General features: G+C 34.7%; 1 protein-coding gene across 3 annotated transcripts in view; it reads left to right on the top strand.

Moving 5' to 3' along the window:
* LOC138715498 (uncharacterized) overlaps positions 1-15,218 on the top strand; it is a 94,792-nt gene extending 79,574 nt beyond the window's left edge. For all 3 annotated transcript variants that reach the window (XM_069848474.1, XM_069848472.1, XM_069848473.1), the window contains 3 exons: positions 457-587; positions 8,464-8,612; positions 14,941-15,218. In XM_069848474.1, the coding sequence (XP_069704575.1) occupies positions 457-587; positions 8,464-8,612; positions 14,941-15,065 (405 nt within the window). In that variant the 3' untranslated portion in view covers positions 15,066-15,218. The remainder of the gene's footprint in view (positions 1-456; positions 588-8,463; positions 8,613-14,940) is intronic.
* Positions 15,219-19,450: the final 4,232 nt, after the last annotated feature.

Here is a 19,450-nt window from a genome sequence, read left to right as displayed (position 1 = left end):
TTTTCCACAGATGGAAGTATATTATTTTGCATGTATTTTACTATTAAAATCATGGTGTTTTCTTTTTATTTTAATGTCATATTTTCAGAGATTTAAGGTCATGTTATAGGTCATTTTTCTGTGATTTTAGGTCACCAACTTCTGAGCCCTAGTGTTGACGTATTGGGATTCTCTTTGTTGCTGTGAAACTTCAATGAGTTAAAATTAGTCATCAAACTATAACCGTAGATTGACACCAGTGGACATATATGACTAATGACTAATGACTTTTGAATAAGACATATATGTCTTATTCAAAAGTTGTTCTCCTTGGAGTTCTTTAAACTGTCTTGGACTTTTGGCCTAGCCTTTAGGATCATTCTCTTATGTCCATGTACAGTATTGCAACATTTACAGGCTTTGTAATTTGTATTTATTTAAGTTCTTTATGGAACATTTGTCCAAAACAAATTGCAGATAAATATTGCTGATGTTCCCAACTATGACCAGATGTCTTCTGCAACTGTCAACCCCCAAGCTGGGTGCAGTCTGGAATTGACAAATGTGGATGAAGGACAGAGAATCCCTTCACAAGCAGATAGAAATATGTAAGTACAATGCTTGAACAACAAACCGATGATGATATCAAATTATATCAAATATTTTATTAAATAATCTTGGCTTATCGCCTAATCTTTCCAAAAACTCTCGTACAGCAAATACGCAATGCTACGAGTGGGATCCAGGAAATAACGACCGTTTTGTTGTAATAATTAAAAAAAAAATTATTTATTTGAAAAAAACAAAGTCTGTCACATAACTGAAGCTTCCTTTACTTCTCTACATAATCACCACCTACATTTAAACATTTGTCGTATCTGTTCACTAGCTTTAGAATTCCCGTGTTATACTCCTCTGCCGCCAGTTCATTAAGCCAGGTGTCACTGTCTTCTTCAAGTCTTCATCACTTCCAAAACGCGTACCACCCAGAAAGTCTTTCAGCTTAGTGAAAAAGTAAAAATCGCTAGGAGCAAGGTCTGGGCTATAGGGTGGATGATCAAAGATTTCCCAACCGAATTGATCCAGCAATTCTCGAGTTGAAGCAGCAGTGTGCGGGCGGGCGTTGTCGTGAAGAAGCACAACTCCTCTCGAAAGCATTCCTCGCCTCTTGTTTTGGATGGCTCGCCGTAGTTTTCGTAAAGTCTCACAATAACGATTTGCATTGATCGTAGTGCCTTTTGGCATGAAATCCAGCAAAAGAACACTTTGCGATCCCAAAAGACAGTAGCCATGACTTTTGTGTTGAGAGAGTCTGTTTGAATTTTCTCGGTTTCTTGGGTGATGAGGGATGATGCCACTGACGTGATTGGCGCTTGGTCTCTGGGGTGTTGTGAGACACCCAGGTCTCATCACCAGTCACAATTTGATCAAGAAAAGCGTCTCCATCTGTGTGATATCACATCAAGAATGTCAATGCTGAGGCCATTCTCTGAGTTTTGTGTTGGTCACTCAGTTGCCGTGGAACCCATCGTGCACAGATTTTGTGGTAGCCAAGATGTTTGCGACACAATTTCACTAAGCAAAGAACGAGAAATGTCAGGAAAGGCAATATGCAATTCGTCGAGTGATGTGCGCCTGTCTTGCAAGATTCTGTCGTTCACTTTAGTCTTCAGGTCTTCTGTGATGAGTGATGGGCATCCGGGTCGAGTTTCATTGTGGACATTTGTTCGCCCATTGTTGAACATTTCGCACCATTTTCTCACATTTCTTTCATTCATTACAGTATCACCATACACTTCTTTCAATTGTCGGTAAATTTCTGCAGGTTTCAAATGTCGGGCATTCAAAAATCGAATCACACTCCCTACCTTACAGTCGGCGGGATTATCAATCACGTCGTTCATTTTGAAGTAACACAAAATGCATAATGGCGACTTGTTGCAACCAGTACTCACAACATTATGAGAACACATGTTAAGGAAGCCAGTTGACCTTCAAACAAGGAAGTGGAGTCAGCTGCGCGGCGGGTATGCGCGAACCGCCATTATTTCCTGGATCCCCCTCGTATCAGAGCACTCATGAATTATAAAATAAAATTTGTTATTATATAAATGATACCAAAAGAGACATTATGAAATTAAACAAAGATCACATTAGTGAAATAATGTTGTTCCTGTCAGCTGGTGACAACTCATTTTAAACTACAAAGTGTTTAGCATTAAGAGGCACATATGAGGTGTTCAGAAGTCAACATCATTAACTCCACTTTTGGTTATTTCAGAGTTTCCAAGTTGGCAATGTATTAAATTGACCATATTTTCAGTGGTCAATGTGATTAACTCTAAAGTTCAGTAAAAAGCCCACAGAATGCAATATTCTTCTTGACTACAACACAGAATCAATTATGTGTATTCAATTTTAACCTTGAATATCTCAAAATCTTTGCAAAAGAAGTTAATCATGTTGACTTCTGAACGCCTCATATATAAATTAGTACACAGAGAGCTTTTCACTGAAACAGCCAGAGTTAAACTGCTGGAAAAGTGTGTGGAAAGTTTGGAGGGAAGATTTCCTCTGACTCCTGTTCTTCCAATTCATTCATCCATTCAGTAATCTAAAAGAATTAGCTTAATTTATTGTCAACTCTCTTAGTATACTGTCACGAGAGAAATCTATAGGGGCATTCCATGTCAAATCAACACAAAAAAGTGGACTTTTCAACCCGACCACCTCAGATTTTCATTAAATTTGGTAGGATGGTAAAGAACCTTAAGTTAAGTAATTATGTAAAATTTTAGCCCTCAATAATGCACGATATCCCTACAGCAATTCTGTCAATACGAAAAAAAATGTAAAAATGTCGCATACTATGTCAACAAAAATAATTCATAACTTCTCTTCTAATTGAGGTAGAATCTTAAACTTGGGCTTATTTTAAAGCTAAGGGATCATATGTTTCAATAAAAATAGGTTTGCATCAAAATAATGAATTCTTTATTGAATAGTCACGTGAAACACATTTTAATATTGAATATCTATAAATGCGGGACATAAATTATTTCGCGAAAAATGTATGTTATAGAGGTAAGAGTATTCTCCCCTTGGTGTAAGTTTCATTTTGGAAACGTTTCAGGAATATCAGTAAAAAAATATATCAATGTATTGGTTTGTAGCACTTAACCCCGTCTTACACCAACACTGCATGCGCACGAGTTCCTACTTGTCTGATAAGCTGCGTCATCGATCTGTCAGGCCGTCATGAGTGGCAGTTTATACAGTCTTCAATTTATACAAAACGTGCAATCTGTTTCAAGTGCAGTGTCGTTAGTTTTCGTAGTATGTGGTAGTTTTGTGCGATATAATGGAGTCGCATTTTAAGTTATAGGCCTATGTTTGCTGCAATCCCTTCGAGAAATCAGGGCACTGTAATTAGAGGAAAAATTTAAGAAGTGTTATATCGTGGATGCTTAATGTATTTCCTGATTTAAAACAGGAACAAAAGGTGTCCGCTATGTGTCGCAAAGAAATAAAAATATAATATGATGCTATTACGCAGAATCCTCATAATGACTCTAGTAATGAAGAATACGTCGACTCTACAGCAAATGTAAGTTCATTAAATACAAGTCTTTTTGACCAAGGTGTGTTCCTTATTAAACAAGAAAGGCTACAACAAGAGAAATATAATACACAGAAATTTGAAAATATTGTAAAAGACAAAGTCTTTGATATAAAGATGCCGAGGAACCAGGACCTTTCTGATTCTGAAATTTTGTCTCAGTTGCAGGAAAATTGTCAAAATTCAGATAAAAGTGAGAAAATCACCATTTTAACAGTACTACCTAAAAGCTGCAGCGTAAATAATATAAAAAAAGAGTTTCTTTCAGCTTTCGAATACATAATTCGGAAAGCCAAAGTCCTGGCAAAGGGAAAGGGAATTTTGTGTTCACCAAATCCAAAACCTGGAAAACCCTTGCACGCGGCTGTTGCCGGTAAAGTTAAAGAATTCTGTTGTTCTGACGAGATAAGCAGAATGATGCCTGGTAAGAAATATTTGTTGTGATTAAAGAATCAGGGAATAAATCACATGAGCAGAAATTAATTATATGCAGTGTTTAAAAATTCTAACCCTGACCAAGAAATTGTATTCTAGCTGGAGTTAGTGGACTATACTGTCTGTGCTTGTGTCCTTATCAGAATGTAAAACTTATGCCGGAAGCAATTTATTAAAGTTTCAGGTCTACGTGGATTTCAAGAAAATTTTTCTTTATACTTTCCAACTTGACATTTCTTGGCTACTATGGTGTGCAATCCTCCTCATATAAATTGCTTGTTCAGGAAATGTACAGAATGTCCTGAACCATTCAAAATAAGAGAGGGTTTAGAGAAATGTTTCGTATAAAACTGCAGTGAATCAGTGACCTACAAGCAGTGGATGACGACTGACCGAACAACGCTTGAGACCATAATGAAACCCACAGACAAGTTTTTCGACTGTCTCTTGGAGAAACTTGGTGATTTACTGACTCACTCATTTATATCATCTGAACAAAGTAAGTTTCTACGTGATATGAAATCATTTCTACAGCTATGCCTGCATGTTGTGTTATGCGACTTCGCTGAAAACTATTATTTCGTAATCCAAGATGAAATTCAGTCATATCACAGGATTAATGTGCAGACAATCATTCATACTTTCGTAATATATCATAACGAATCGTCATCCGATACAGTCTCTATTAAAAATCTGGTAATAATTTCGCACTGCCCGAAATATGACACTACAGCTGTAATCTGTTTCAAAAATATCTAATGGAGTCATTAAAACAAACATCTGTAATTCACCACAAAAATTATGTATTTCTCCGATGGATTCTCTGCTCAGTATAAAAATAGAAAAAAATTTCCTGAACCTCACATTACATGAAGAAGATTTTGGATTTCCAACAGAATTGCATTATTTTTGCATATCGCATGGCAAAAGAGCATGCGACGTTGTAGGTGGGACACTTAAAAGGTTTGCGGCTTGTGCTAGTTTGCAGAGACCATCCGATAAACAAATAACTACACCTAGGAAATTGTACGACTGGACAAGGCATCATCTCCCAAACATTAATATCGTTTATGTGACTAAAAAAGGCTATAACTTACTGAAGAGAAAAAAATGCTTGCTCTCCGATTTGCAAAATCCACCGCAGTGCCTGGAACACAAGTTTCATACAGTCCTGCTGTTTAGGATGGGTATTATGCTTGCTAAGCAGTTTTAAAATGCAGTTGAAACAACGCAGCATCCTGTCTGGAAAGATGATCAGGCTATTTCATCTCAGCAATGAAAGGTAAGCATTTCTTACAGAACTTCAGGTTTAACAAAATCCATGTGACAATAATTTATTTCAGGTAATAATTTAAAAAATTCGAATTATGTACTACATGTTAAATTACATAGCGACATTCAAGAATATGATCAAATATAATTAAATACAACGAATGTGTGGGACATAATTATCGCGACTTATATGGTTAGCTTACGCTTGCTGTGACATAATAATTTTTATCTTTATAACCTATGAAGATTCCAAGTTGAAACTTATCAGTTCATTATATCACTAATTGAGGCGTACTATATATTTTTTTCATTAAAATAGAACCCCCGCATTTTTAAATATGAATATATGAAAATTGTTTCACCATGTTTTTTTAGTGTAATTGAATACATGCAGAAAACAATATAAGTAATAAAAACTATCACATATTAAGAATGTATCACCCAATTTTTGTAAATTTATCTGGAGACGTTGTTGAGATATATAATTTTAATTGAAGCGGCGTGCTTACAAAAATGTGATTTTTCTTCATGTTTGAAACGCCACTGACAGAAAACGAAAAGCACAGGACATATGAAACTCGGCAGTTTTAGTTAGCGTGGCAGGTCAAACAAACCCTCAAATTTTGAAAGAAATCTGAGTCGGTCGGGTTGAGTGCCTTGTTGATTTGATATGGAATGACCCTATACTAATAATAAATCTGTAACCGAAATTTTTCTAGTAATTTTCGATTTTCCAAAAATAATTGGTATCAACATGTATAATTAATCATCCTGAAATCAAAAATCGCTTTTTTGAAATTTTTGTTTGTATATCTCTCTGTCTGTCTGGATGTCTGTTACCTTTTCACGCAATAATGGCTGAATCGATTTATATGAAAATTGGAATATAAATTAAGTTCGTTGTAGCTTAGATTATAGGCTATATGGCATTCAAAATACTTTATTTAAAAGAGGGATTATAAGGGGGCCTTAATTAAATAAATCAAAATATCTCGCTTATTATTGATTTTTATGAAAAATATTACATAACAAAAGTTTCTTTAAAAACGATTTCCGATAAGTTTTACTCTATGCAAAATTTTGATAGATCTGTAATAATAATAATAAAGTTAGCTTCCCTTATGAAAAGGTTGCCAGACTTGACAAAGCGTACCACATATAATTTGGAAACACACCTAAAAGGTAAAATGATATACATTTGAAACAGTTAGGGAATCGAATATGCAAAATGTCAGAAAAATTTACACCTAAGTAGCGTTTGTGCTCATTTACAGTTCAGAAAGGGGGGGGGGGGGAATACCATCAGATAGGTTAGAATGATTTGAATGCCATATACCGCGAGAAAAATAATAGTACGGATTAATTGGCATTGATATCTGAACCAATCAACAGCCATCGGTTAAGATAACTTGGAATTTCCATTATCACTCCCATACAAATGATTTCTCAATATCTGAACTGATCCTTTGAGGGCACTAATGGCTATTTCCTTCACAATGCTGTGTGTTAGCCCCAGGTTTTTACATTTGTTGGCAAAGAAGGAGGGTATGGTACCTCGTGCTCCCACCATCAGACCTATTACATCAATGTGGGACAGGCTATATTTATCTTTATAGATCGGGATTGTTGGTTCATAGATCCGTTTCTTTTCACTGTCCACCTCATGCGGTTGATTTGCATGTGTCTCAAATCTGATGGTGGGATCGAGAATGTATGCCGAGTTGTTCTTAATGGCAATGATATCAATTCGCCGAACATTTCCTTGCGTGACTAGTCCCTGCACCTCTTGATGGACTGTAAACCCTACCTCCTTCAGTGCCTCGGCCAGGATAGAACGGACAGCATGGTGAAGGATGTTGCGAAGGGCCTCACTATAGGGGCAGAAGCCAAGGATATGATGTACTGAAGTACATAATATTTCTGTGCAGGAATTCTGCATTACCAAATGGCGAGATAATTCCCACTTTAAAATAACAATGCTTTTTATATCATGGCCAGGCAGATTAAAATACGAGTAATAAAGATAAAACAAATGACTATGCATTTATTTAGGGCGTCTTTGGAGTCCTTGGACAACAATCGGATTAATATACGGATGATATTATATGTGTTTATAATATACTAAATATTATTATATTATAAATAGAGAGTATTTGTGTGTTTGCATGAGGCAATCTCAAGAAACTATTTAATAGATTTAAATAATTCTTCCATCATTGGAAAGTGTAGTTCCTTTAGATGGACGTAGGCTTTATGTCATTACAGAAGCTCATGAGTGAATCGAGGACTGGGCACAAATGCATATAAGGTAGGACTAAACAGAACTTTACGCATAGAAAACTTTATATATTTTCTAAAATAATAATTAGCTATATGTAGGCCTATTGTAGTTAAATTTAATGCTATTTGGAGGTACCATACTGAAATTTGATGTCTGATTTGTGTTGCGTTTTTTTTATGAAAGAATGAAAGTTAGAGATGGAATAATTTTACAAATATACACGCGGCACATATTAAGTATTAATTATTCAGTAACATAACAGTACATATTGCTTAATTACGTCTTTGGGTGAGCTAGGGTAATGTATAGGAGGTAACAATTCTAAATAGTGCACAATATTCCATATTGAATAATTAACAAAGCAAAGCAGATTATTTGAGATCAACTCCATTGAAGCTAATATTGAAAGAAAACTGAGCAATATTATGCATGCCCATAACAAATTTAATTACACTGGTTTTTATCACTTTATTTTTATAACAATATTCATATTTAATTAATTGTATTTGTTTGCTATTCATTTCCAGATCCTCGTGGTCATCCTTAATTAAGGCCGGATGAGGTTTTTTTTCTCTCTCTCTCTCTCTCTTTGCTACTATATTTTCATTAAGCCAATCATTAATTTGCTTTAACACTGTATTAGAAATTTTTATAAAATGATGATTTGCTTTGTTTGATATCATCACACTTGCATTATCTGCAAATAAGATTACATGGCGTAAATTATTTATGGTTGAGGGTAAACTATTAATATAAACTGCAAACAATAAAGTACTTAACATTCATCCCCGAGAACCTCCATTTACTGGTTGTTACTTCACTCTTGTAGTCTGTACTTGTATTTAGTATGAATCTGGGAACTTATTTCATGTTTCAGGCACTCATTTGCTTTCCAGTCCTATTACAGAAAGATGGCGCTAAAGATAATGAAGTTAATAGAAACTGAGGAAGTCTTATCATTTAACGTACTGTGCCCAAATAATTTTCCACGATACGAAGCTGCCTTACAGTTTAATGTGCTCCTCCGTAAGTATCCGTAGTGTAGAGAAAATGTAACAAATTATTACAGGAAGTTTTTTAATCAACAAGATATATTAAAGGTAAATGTATTATATGAGAAAAAAATTCTTGTTAAATTTGCTACAGATGACAAATCTAATTTCGACAAAGTTAAGAAGCCTCCGCTTTAATATAGATCTACATTTATAATAAAAATAACAATAACAGTAATAATACTGATAATGATGGTGGTGGTGGTGGTGATGGTGTAGTTGGTGATGATGATGATACAATGAGAAACATTCCACATTGAAGCACTGTGACCACATAATCCAGTTACATCACACAAATATGGATAAAATTTAATACATTGTAAATAAAAGACATTGTAAATTGTACAAGCTAACATTAGAATTTCACTTTGATAGCATATTAAACATGTGACATTAAAACTTATGCCTGGAAAAATCAGTTCAACTTCCATGGGAACTCCTACGTCAGTGAGTAGCCCAACTTCTAAACAAATTTAATTTCATGTACATCATACAAAATACATGCATGTGACAAAGATTTCTGAACAAAATAAATTCATCTGCTCAAAACACTATTTATAAATAGTAAAGACATAAATATCTCTAGCGACAGTGTGATAAGTGGATCAATTACATTTTCTAATATGTTCATTCAGTGAATCAGTAAAGAATCTAGGTATTTATATGGATAAAAGTTTAAATTGGAACATTCAAGTTGCAGAAACCTGCAAAAAGGTATTTTCATTAATCCACTCGTTTAGACGATTGAAGAATTTTCTACCCCTTTCCATGAAAAAAATGTTAGTGCAAACACTCGTGATGCCCCACTTCGATTACTGTGATATTCTGCTTACTGACCTAAGCGTTACTTCGGCGCAGAGACTACAACGTGTTCATAATATGTGCGTCCGTTTCGTCTGCAATATTCGCCGGGCTGATCACGTAACACCATCCCTCGAAATGTTGTCCTGGCTCCGTCTAGAAGATCGTAGGAAAATCCACTGTCTTTCCCTTCTCTTTCACATATTACATTTCTCCACTCCTGTCTATCTTGCGTCTCGTTTTCAAAATTTATCCACCCATCATAACCTAGACACACGATCACAACACTCCTCAATATTATCCATTCCCTCCCACCGAACATCCTCATATTCATCTTCTTTCACTGTGGCTGTTCCTCGGCTTTGGAATTCCCTACCGAGTAATGTCAGGGACTGTCAGACATCAAACCAATTTAAGAATAGGTTAACGAGATATTTTTTCTAACAATTATTGTCAACAATAATAGCTGTTTCAGGTTTCTCAGTGTTTAATGGTTATATACAGGGAAAGGATTTATATGTAAATACATATTTACTTATAAAGCTAATATAATTTATATTTTGCATTATCTTTATGTTTCACAATGTGTAGGGTTGAAAAATCCTACTTTTATTTTCCATATTTTTCCATATTTTAGAGTTTAGTACATATTTTCGTTAATTTCCATATATTTTCCATATTTCATATAAAACAGTCCATATTATATTAGGTTTAACAATAAAACAAAACAAAATTCCATTAACTTTTAAAAATACATTTCAACAATAGAGATTTAAACACATGTTCAGTAATCCCTTTAACATCAGAGTTATTTGAAAATTAGCAGTCCTATCAACAATGGGAAAGTAAGTTACAAAACTGTATTAATTTAATTTAAAATTTTTAACAGACTTCAGTTGTGCAGCTCAACAGTTAAATGCCAGTCAGAGTACACATAGGTTCAGTTTTGTAAATCATACTATAAAGACGGTAAATATGCCAAAAGTACGTCATTCAGTCAATTTAAAATCAAAACTAACAAGTTACATTTCAGAATTTAAAGAAGATGGTTTATCAACTGACAATAAAATATTATTTTGTAATTTGTGTCAGTGTGCAGTATCATCTACACAAAAGTTCCTGGTGCAACAACACATTACAACTAGTAAACATCAGGCCAACAAACAACTAAATTCCAAGCAGAGACAATTGTTTTTAACACAACCAACAACATCGAATGTAAGATCTGAGTTTAACATCGACCTGTGCCGTTCTCTCATCTCTGCTGATATTCCTCTCTACAAACTAAAGAATAAGATCTTCAGGGAATTCCTTGAAAAATATACTCAACATACAATCCCGGATGAGTCAACACTTAGGAAGACGTATGCTCCATCCATCTACGATGAGACAATACAGAAGATAAGAGATGAAATTAAAGATAGTTCAATTTGGGTTTCCATTGATGAGACTCCCGACAAAGAAGGTAGACTTGTTGGTAATGTAGTTATCGGTTTGTTAAGTGAACAATATTCTGAACGAATTCTTTTACATTGTGATGTTCTAGAAAAGTGCAATAACAAAACTATAGTTAAACTGTTCAACGAAGCTATGGGTATCCTGTGGCCAAAGGGTATTATGTACGATAATGTGTTATTCTTTATTAGCGATGCTGCCCCTTATATGGTCAAAGCTGGACAAGCATTATCTGTTGTATATCCTAAATTGACTCATTTTACTTGTGTGGCGCATGCATTTCATCGTGTGGCAGAAGTGGTCAGAGACAATTTCCCTAAAGTAGATTTGTTGATTTCATCAGTGAAAAAAGTATTTCTCAAAGCTCCCAGTAGAGTTAACGTGTTGAAAGAAATGTACCCTGAAATTCCATTGCCACCAAAGCCAATTTTAACTAGATGGGGTACATGGCTAGAAGCAGTTGAATATTATGCCGAACATATAGACTCTATTAACAATGTTCTCCTTGCATTGGACTCTGAAGATGCAGTCTCAATTGATACTGCGAAAACAGTTACCTGTGACATAAGTGTGAAGAATGACTTAGCTCACATTCAGCATACATTTTCATGCATCATAAAAACGCTCAAAAGTCTCCAAAATAGGCACCTTTCACTATCTGAAAGTTTTGAAATTATAAATAGTACTGTGGAACAACTGAATCGTGGTAGAGGTAAAGTTGCAGATGCAGTAAGAGCTAAGGTGGACACTGTACTTTCAAAAAACCCTGGATATGAAGAAGTACAAAAGGTTGTTGCTGTGATGAGTGGTGAATCAACAGTGAAGATTAACTTGGACTTATCCCCAGCAGACATTGTGAAATTGAATTATGTACCAGTTACTTCTTGTGACGTCGAACGCTCTTTTAGTCAGTATAAATCTATCCTCAGAGACAATAGAAGAAGATTCACTTTTCAGCACTTGAAAGAAATGTTTGTAACCTATTGTTATGGTAACAGACAATAAAAATTGTGTTTTGTTGAAACTACATTGGAAGATAAGGTACGTCCATTATATTTTTTGTTTAGTTTGATTAAAATGTACCAATATTTAACGTACATAGTCATTTTTTTATAATTTTAAGTCCATATTTAATTCCATATTTTGGTAAAAATCCATATTTAATTCCATATTTTGGTAAAAATAACTACATATATATTTACATATTTCATATATTTTTAGTCCATATAAATCCGTTCCCTGGACTTATATATATCACAGATAAATATATAAATTATCTCATTATTATTATTATTATTATTACTATTATAATTACCATTATTATTATTATTATTATTATTGTTATTATTATTATTATCATTATTATTATAACTATTTCTTACCAGTGTTTATTATTGTCACACTAACATTAGTTATCCAATTTTCATCATTTACTTTCATGTTGTTTTATGATCTAGATATTAATGTAATAACTATGTAAGCAAATGTATTTAATTAGAATTAGAGTCTGGCTGGGCGGAAGAGAAGGCCTACTGGCCTTAGCTCTGCCAGATTAAATAAATAAATTATTATTATTATTAATTATTATACAATTCTCCAGTCAGACTTTCTTCAATGAAAATTGCTCCAACAATATCATCCCTAAAAATTCCAGCCCACACATTGATCTTCTGAGGAAACAGTATTATCTCCACGAAACACGTGAGGATTTTCAATGTCCCAGTACCTACAATTGTGTTTCTTGACAAACCCATTTAAGAAAAAAGTCGCTTCATCACTAAAGCAAATATTTTGTGTCAAATTTGGATCATCTTCAATTCTCTGAGACATCTGTTCACAAAATTCTACTCTTCTATCAAAATCGTTTCACTGAGCTGTTGGTGACTTTGTACTTTGTAGGGGAAAAATTTGTTCATTTTCAGTACTTCATGTACGGAACCAACCAAAATGTTTGTTACAGCAGCTACTTTTGGAATGGAGGTGGCGAGTTTATTAATGAAATGATCTAGTATTTCAATCTGCGAAGTTTCATCGAGTTTTCTAGGTTGGCCATATGCTTTATTGCACACAGAACTAGTTTCTTCAAATTTCCGTATTAGAAATGTTATGTTTTATTTAACAAAGCTCGCAACTGCAGAGGTTATATCAGCGTCGCTGGATATGCCGGAATTTTGTCCCGCAGGAGTTCTTTTACATGCCAGTAAATTTACTGACATGAGCCTGTCGCATTTAAGCACACTTACATGCCATCGACCTGGCCCGGGATCAAACCCGCAAACTTGGGCATAGAAGGCCAGCGCTATACCAACTCGCCAACCAGGTCGACTCCGTATTAGATCTATGACATATCGGTGACTTATGTTTTTCTCAGGATGCCTCTCGTTGAAAGCTCTAGCTGTTCTACGAGCATAAATAAATATGATTTCTGCTCTCTCTTGAAGGGTCCACACCATTTTATAATAATTTAATACAAGAACACAACTATTAAAATAAATGTTCAATGGTATCTGTAGCTTTAGCTCTAATCAACAGGAACAACAATCGAAGTTGCCAGACAATGATATAAAACAAAAAATGTGAAATAAATTAATGAGGTGTATAAACAATAACTGAATGCTCTTTCATATTTAAGTATAAAAATATAGCGGTGCCATTTGAAATTTCAAAGTGGGGGTGGCTGGAAGTGAAATCTAAAATGTAATTAAGCCTGGTTTCAGACTTCCTCCTCAATATCTAAATTGACGTGTTTTTTGGTTTAAATTGAATTCAATTTAAATAATTACTTATTTAGACTGGGAAGTTTTGAAATGAAAACCCTGTACATAATTGAATGCAGACAGGTAACACGTATAAAATAGATTCGTATTGAATTTGGTATTCTCAAAAAAGTAGTTCGATTAATTAAAATGTGTCTCAGTGAAACATACAGCAGTGTATAGGCCAATTTTTTGTGTGATGTTTTTCCATTTCTCTGTGGGCTTAAACAAGGAGATGCACTATCACCTTTACTTTTTAACTTTGCTCTAGAGTATGCCATTAGGAAAGTTCAGGATAACAGGCAGGGTTTGGAATTCAATGGGTTACATCAGGTATTTGTTTGTGCAGATGACGTGAATATGTTAGGAGAAAATCCACAAACTATTAGGGAACACATGAAGTAAGCAATGGGATAGGTTAATTCCGAAAAAAGAAAGTATATGATTATGTTCGTGACCAGAACATAGTACGAAATGGAAGTACAAAAATTGAAATTTTATCCTTTGAATATGTGGAAAAATTGAATTACTTTGGAGCAACAGTAACAAATATAAATGACACTCGAGAGGAAATCAAATACAAAATAAATATGGGAAATGCCTGCTATTATTCGGTTGAGAAGATTTTGTCATCCAATCTGCTTTAAAAATCTGACAGTTAGAATTTATAAAACAGTTATACTACCGGTTGTTGTGTATGGTTTTGAAAATTGAACTCTCACTTTGAGAAACAGAGGTTAAGTGTGTTCGAGAATAAGATGCTTAGGAAAATATTTGGGGCTGAGAGGGATGAAGTTACAGGAAAATGAAGAAAATGACACAATGTAGAACTGCACGCGTTTTTTCTTCACCAACATAATTAGAAACATTAAATCCAGACGTTTGAGATGGGCAGGGCATGTATTATGTATGGATGAACCCTGAAATGCATATATATAGAGTGTTAGTTGGAAGACTGAGGAAAAAAGACCTTTGGGGAGGCAAAAACATAGATCGGAGAAAAATATTAAAATGAATTTAAGGGAGGTGGGATATGATGTTAGGGACTGAATTAATCTTGCTCAGTATAGGGATCGATGGTGGGCTTATGTGAGGGAGGCTATGAACCTCCAGGTTCTTTAAAGCTATTTTAAGGAAGTAATAAAGTAATGACATAATATTACTTTAATTATTTCCAACAATTTAGGCCTATAGTAAAATTGAAATTAATAAATTAATAGCAATATCCCTTATTTATTTATTCTGTGAGTGTGTGTGTTACTTTAATCAGTTATTCTCTTATGTTGACAGATATGCATGCAGACAGACTTCTTTCCCTGGTTCAGCATATAAGGATGAAGAACTGGAGGGTTATATATGGACCTGTGTATATATATCCAGCCTTGGAAAATGATATGTTTAAAGTAAAGGAATAACTGGTACAAGAATGCAGCTTTTCTTACCTCCATACAAAAACTGCATTTAACCACGGATATCATTATACCAATTAAGCATTTAGCTTTCCTTGATTTCTTAAAAGTTGTGTAATCAGATGTATATTTTCTTAATTATTAGTAAATAAATGTGAATTTAACACTATCATATCATAGATATAATTTGATGCCTTATTTCACGCAGTAGAAAGTATGTCTGTATTGTGGACATTAAGAGTAACTTGATCAATGAAAACATCACTGATTGCAGTGTTAAGAGAAGATGAATCTAACCTAAAGTTAGTCTGCTTTTATTTTTTTCTATAAGATTCAAATACTACAGTTAACATGAAAGGCTATATGTAAAACCAAAATTTAATTATTTCCAATGAAATTACTATAGATCTTTAACACCAAAATAATATATATACTCGGTTTATTTTACGATACTTCATCAACTGCACTGGTTATCTAGCATCTGAATGAAATGAAGGTTATTATGCCAGCAAAATGAGTCCAGGATCCAGTGCCGAAAGTTATCCAGCATTTGCTCTTAATGGCTTCAGGAAAAAAACCCGGAAAAAAACTTTAACCAGGTAACTTGTTCCAACCAGGATATGAACCCAGGTCCGCTCATTTCATAGTCAGACATGCTAACCAGAACTCCACAATGGTGGACCAAAATTAGATATAAATAAAATTATACATTATCCCTAGCAATACCAAGGTATTTTAAATAACATGCAGTACCAACAGGTGAGTAGGGTACTTTGTGACAACTACAGAAATGTTTAATTTTGAACAATTTTTTGACATTTGTTATCAGCAAATAGTATGTATTATAATAAAAGAGAAAAAATTGAAATGTCATTATATATTTTCGCACTATTACTTCAACAAGTGGAAATATTTTTTGTCCATTTAGACATATTTTCGTATTTTAGTAAAACTATCAGTGAAAACGATTAAACAATAACACAGTAAGATAGAAGGATTCATAACTTAAAATAAATATTTTCACATTTTTAATATATCAATTACATACCGGTATTTAAAATGTGTTGTTTTTGTTGTTTTCTAATGCCAGGCATTTGACAATAAAGTCATTTGACCTCTTGCACTCCAATATTTTTCAAAGATATTGTCATGGTTAGCACTGACGCACAGATTTTGAGATGTTCTGAATCCATTTCTTGGTTTGAGTTGCACAATGGGCAGTTAGGAGACTGATATATTCCAATTCTATGCAGGTGTTTGGCCAAACAATCATGGCCTGTTGCCAATCTAAATGCAGCTACAGACGATTTTCGTGGTAAATCGGGAATTAACTGTGGATTTTGATGCAGGGAGTTCCATTTTTTCCCTTGGGATTGAGTTATCAAATTTTGTTTGTTGAAGTCTAAGTATGTAGATTTAATAAATCTTTTCACAGAGTAATACGTAGATTTAGTAACAGGTCTGTAAGTAGCAGTGCTGCCCTTCTTTGCTAAAGCATCCGCATTCTCGTTTCCCAGGATTCCACAATGGGATGGTATCCATTGGAATACAATTATTTTATTGAGTGTTATTAGTCGAGATAGTATTTTATTTGTTTCTGCTGTTTGAGATGAAGGTGTGTGTCTAGAGACTATTGATAGAATAGCTGCTTTGGAGTCTGGCAATATAACTGCATTTTTAAATTTATTGATGTGGCATAGAAGATTCCTGAGACTTTCACTTATTGCAATGATTTCTCCATCAAAATTTGTTGTTCCATATCCAAGAGATCTATTAAGTGAGAAGAGACAGCACATAACACCTGCACTGGCACCTTGTTCCCTGGAGATCAAGGATCCATCGGTGTATAAATGAAGCCAGTTTTGTGGAGGGTACCTAGTATTAATTGTCTCTAAAGACAATTGTTTCAGTATTTCAGTGTTTACTTCTGATTTCAGTATTTCTTGTGTTAAATTTAGATTATACTCTATATTTAATAGTGTTAAAGGGTAATAATTTCGAATGTATTGAAAATTCCTCTATGTGGATCACTTTCACTGGAATGACCCAAATGGAGCTGTTTGTTATCGTGATATGTGATATTAAGGCTTGCCATAGAGCTGTAAGTTCGGCCGTGTAGATTGAACTTTCATTAGGTAGTTCTACTTTGGCTCATCAGCCATTCATAGTTTGGTTGACCCAGGCTGCCCCCACTCCCACCTTGGTTTTCGATCCATCAGTAAATATCATCTGTGTATGTTATGTTGGCTGCTGTACTCTTGTAATATATTCGGACAATATTTTAGGGGTTTGCAGCTCCTGTTTATGGAATGTGGTAATGTCAGGTGGGATTGACCAAACTAAAATATTATAGGGGATACAATACACTGGGAACCTTGGAAAAATGGAGGAGTTTTGAGAGAGATATGATGATTGAAATATCTGGTATAAGTTATCAGTGGTAATTGAAATTTGTATGTATGTATTTCTCTTGCATACAATATGGTGATACCTTTTAGCTTATTGTAGAGCGGCAAAGTGCTATTGGTAACTATGGATGCCAGATTGAATTCGTTTGATCCATCATGGCGCCTTCAGTAATCTGTTGGGTAGTAGATATTGGAAATGGTAAGGTAGCTTTTCTGATAATTGGGTATTTAATTGTGGTTCCCGATTGGATATTTTTATTATATACTGAATTTGATGGTGAATTTACAGTTATAACATCATCATTACCCTTGGAAACTACCATTACTTCTTGGCTGACATTAAATTCTAAATCAGGAATGAATGTCGTATCATCTACAACATTGTAAGTGTTCAACATATATTGTTCAAATGAATCTAGGATATGGCGGAGAATACTCCGTTATAAATGTATTTGGAGGACAAAGCCCCTACTAATATAGCAACGGTTCACCATCACTAGGTTAGACGAAGGTAACACCACAAAAAGGCGTACACACTAACACTACACTAAATGCACTGGTTGTAAACTTCAAGAGCGCGAACACTATATGTCTTAACACAACTGAAGCTCGACCCGTACTCCACACCTAATCTAACGTAACCTGTCACACACCTGTAATAACATTTCCCAGGATTAGTATCATTTCGTTTGCCTGTATTGGCGACCCTGCTACTTGTGTCGGTAGCCATCTAGTGGAAGTGAATCGTAATTCCAGGAAGAAAATATGGCGACTCTCATAATAATTACATTTAGTTCGTTCAGTGTATGTTTTGTGATATATTAAATGTGTTAATGTAGTGATCATTCCATATATATAAGAATTGAAATGTGTTGTGGCTGTGATAGGAGTATTGAAAAGTGGTTTATAGCGCCACATTGACAGTGACAAAAGTGTGCAATATTCGTTCATTGCGCGGTGGATACTCTACCTTGAAGAGGTGAAAACTGTGAAATGTCTGGTACAATTTTTAGATTTATGTACCAAATTTGGCCTACCTTCCTGGACAATGCTCTTCTTTTCTTGAAAAGACATAGTTGAAAATGGTCGCCCATGTAGCTTCTCAATTATGCACTCCGACACATTTTTCATGAAGACACATAGGCTGACTGGCCGAGATAATTACAAAATAATAAATTACAAATGTTCTTAATAAAAAATTAATGTAACAACTACATGAATACTGAAATCATAATGCTACAATGCGATCTGCATTAGCTACTTCACGATACGTGTAAATTCTAAAGAGTAAACACAAATTCCCGCCGCGCTTACCAGGTTAACAAACTGAATGCAATATAAGTTAGTCCAGAAATAACTACAGCATTGTAAAACATATTAAATAAACTAACTATGTAGGCCTACTATTCATTAACAAGTTACATTACAACTAACAGGAAACTTTAAATTTGATAAGAGTAAAATATGTTCCATAATATTAACATCAGTATATTTAAAACTTTGCGGCTAACTATACTATTGGCTATCCTGACCTGACCACTATAAAGAGAGAACTTACACGCATGAGTCACTGGTATTGGCTCAGAATGGGCGACGTCACACTGATACTCCCTTGTCGTCTGCTTCAGATACCAGGACGGATTCCTACTACTGAGTGTTCAGTTCAAAGTGTGTCATGGCTCGCTGTATGCCGTCATGTGGCTAGCTGATGAGCCTAGAGAATTCAATCTTCCTACACTTCCGCAGCTCAGGTGTATAATCTAAGAGGCAGAGAAGTTGGCTAGCAAGTACGGCGTTCATTCTGAAGAGTACGTGCCGATACGTACGGTAACGCCGGTAGTGGCAGGAATGTGAACTGTTTGGAAATACGTACTGTCGGGATATGGGGAGAGGGTTAAGACGATTACTTACGTATTTGTTGACATTAACTTCGACGGTCAACATGAACACGGAGCATTTGATTTGTGTTGTGGAATGTTACCG

This window comes from Periplaneta americana, chromosome 15 (genome assembly GCF_040183065.1).
Source record: "Periplaneta americana isolate PAMFEO1 chromosome 15, P.americana_PAMFEO1_priV1, whole genome shotgun sequence".
Classification (NCBI taxonomy): Eukaryota; Metazoa; Arthropoda; class Insecta; order Blattodea; family Blattidae; genus Periplaneta; species Periplaneta americana.
The sequence above is the reverse complement of the archived record's forward strand: the minus strand, read 5'-3'. Positions and strand labels throughout refer to the sequence as shown.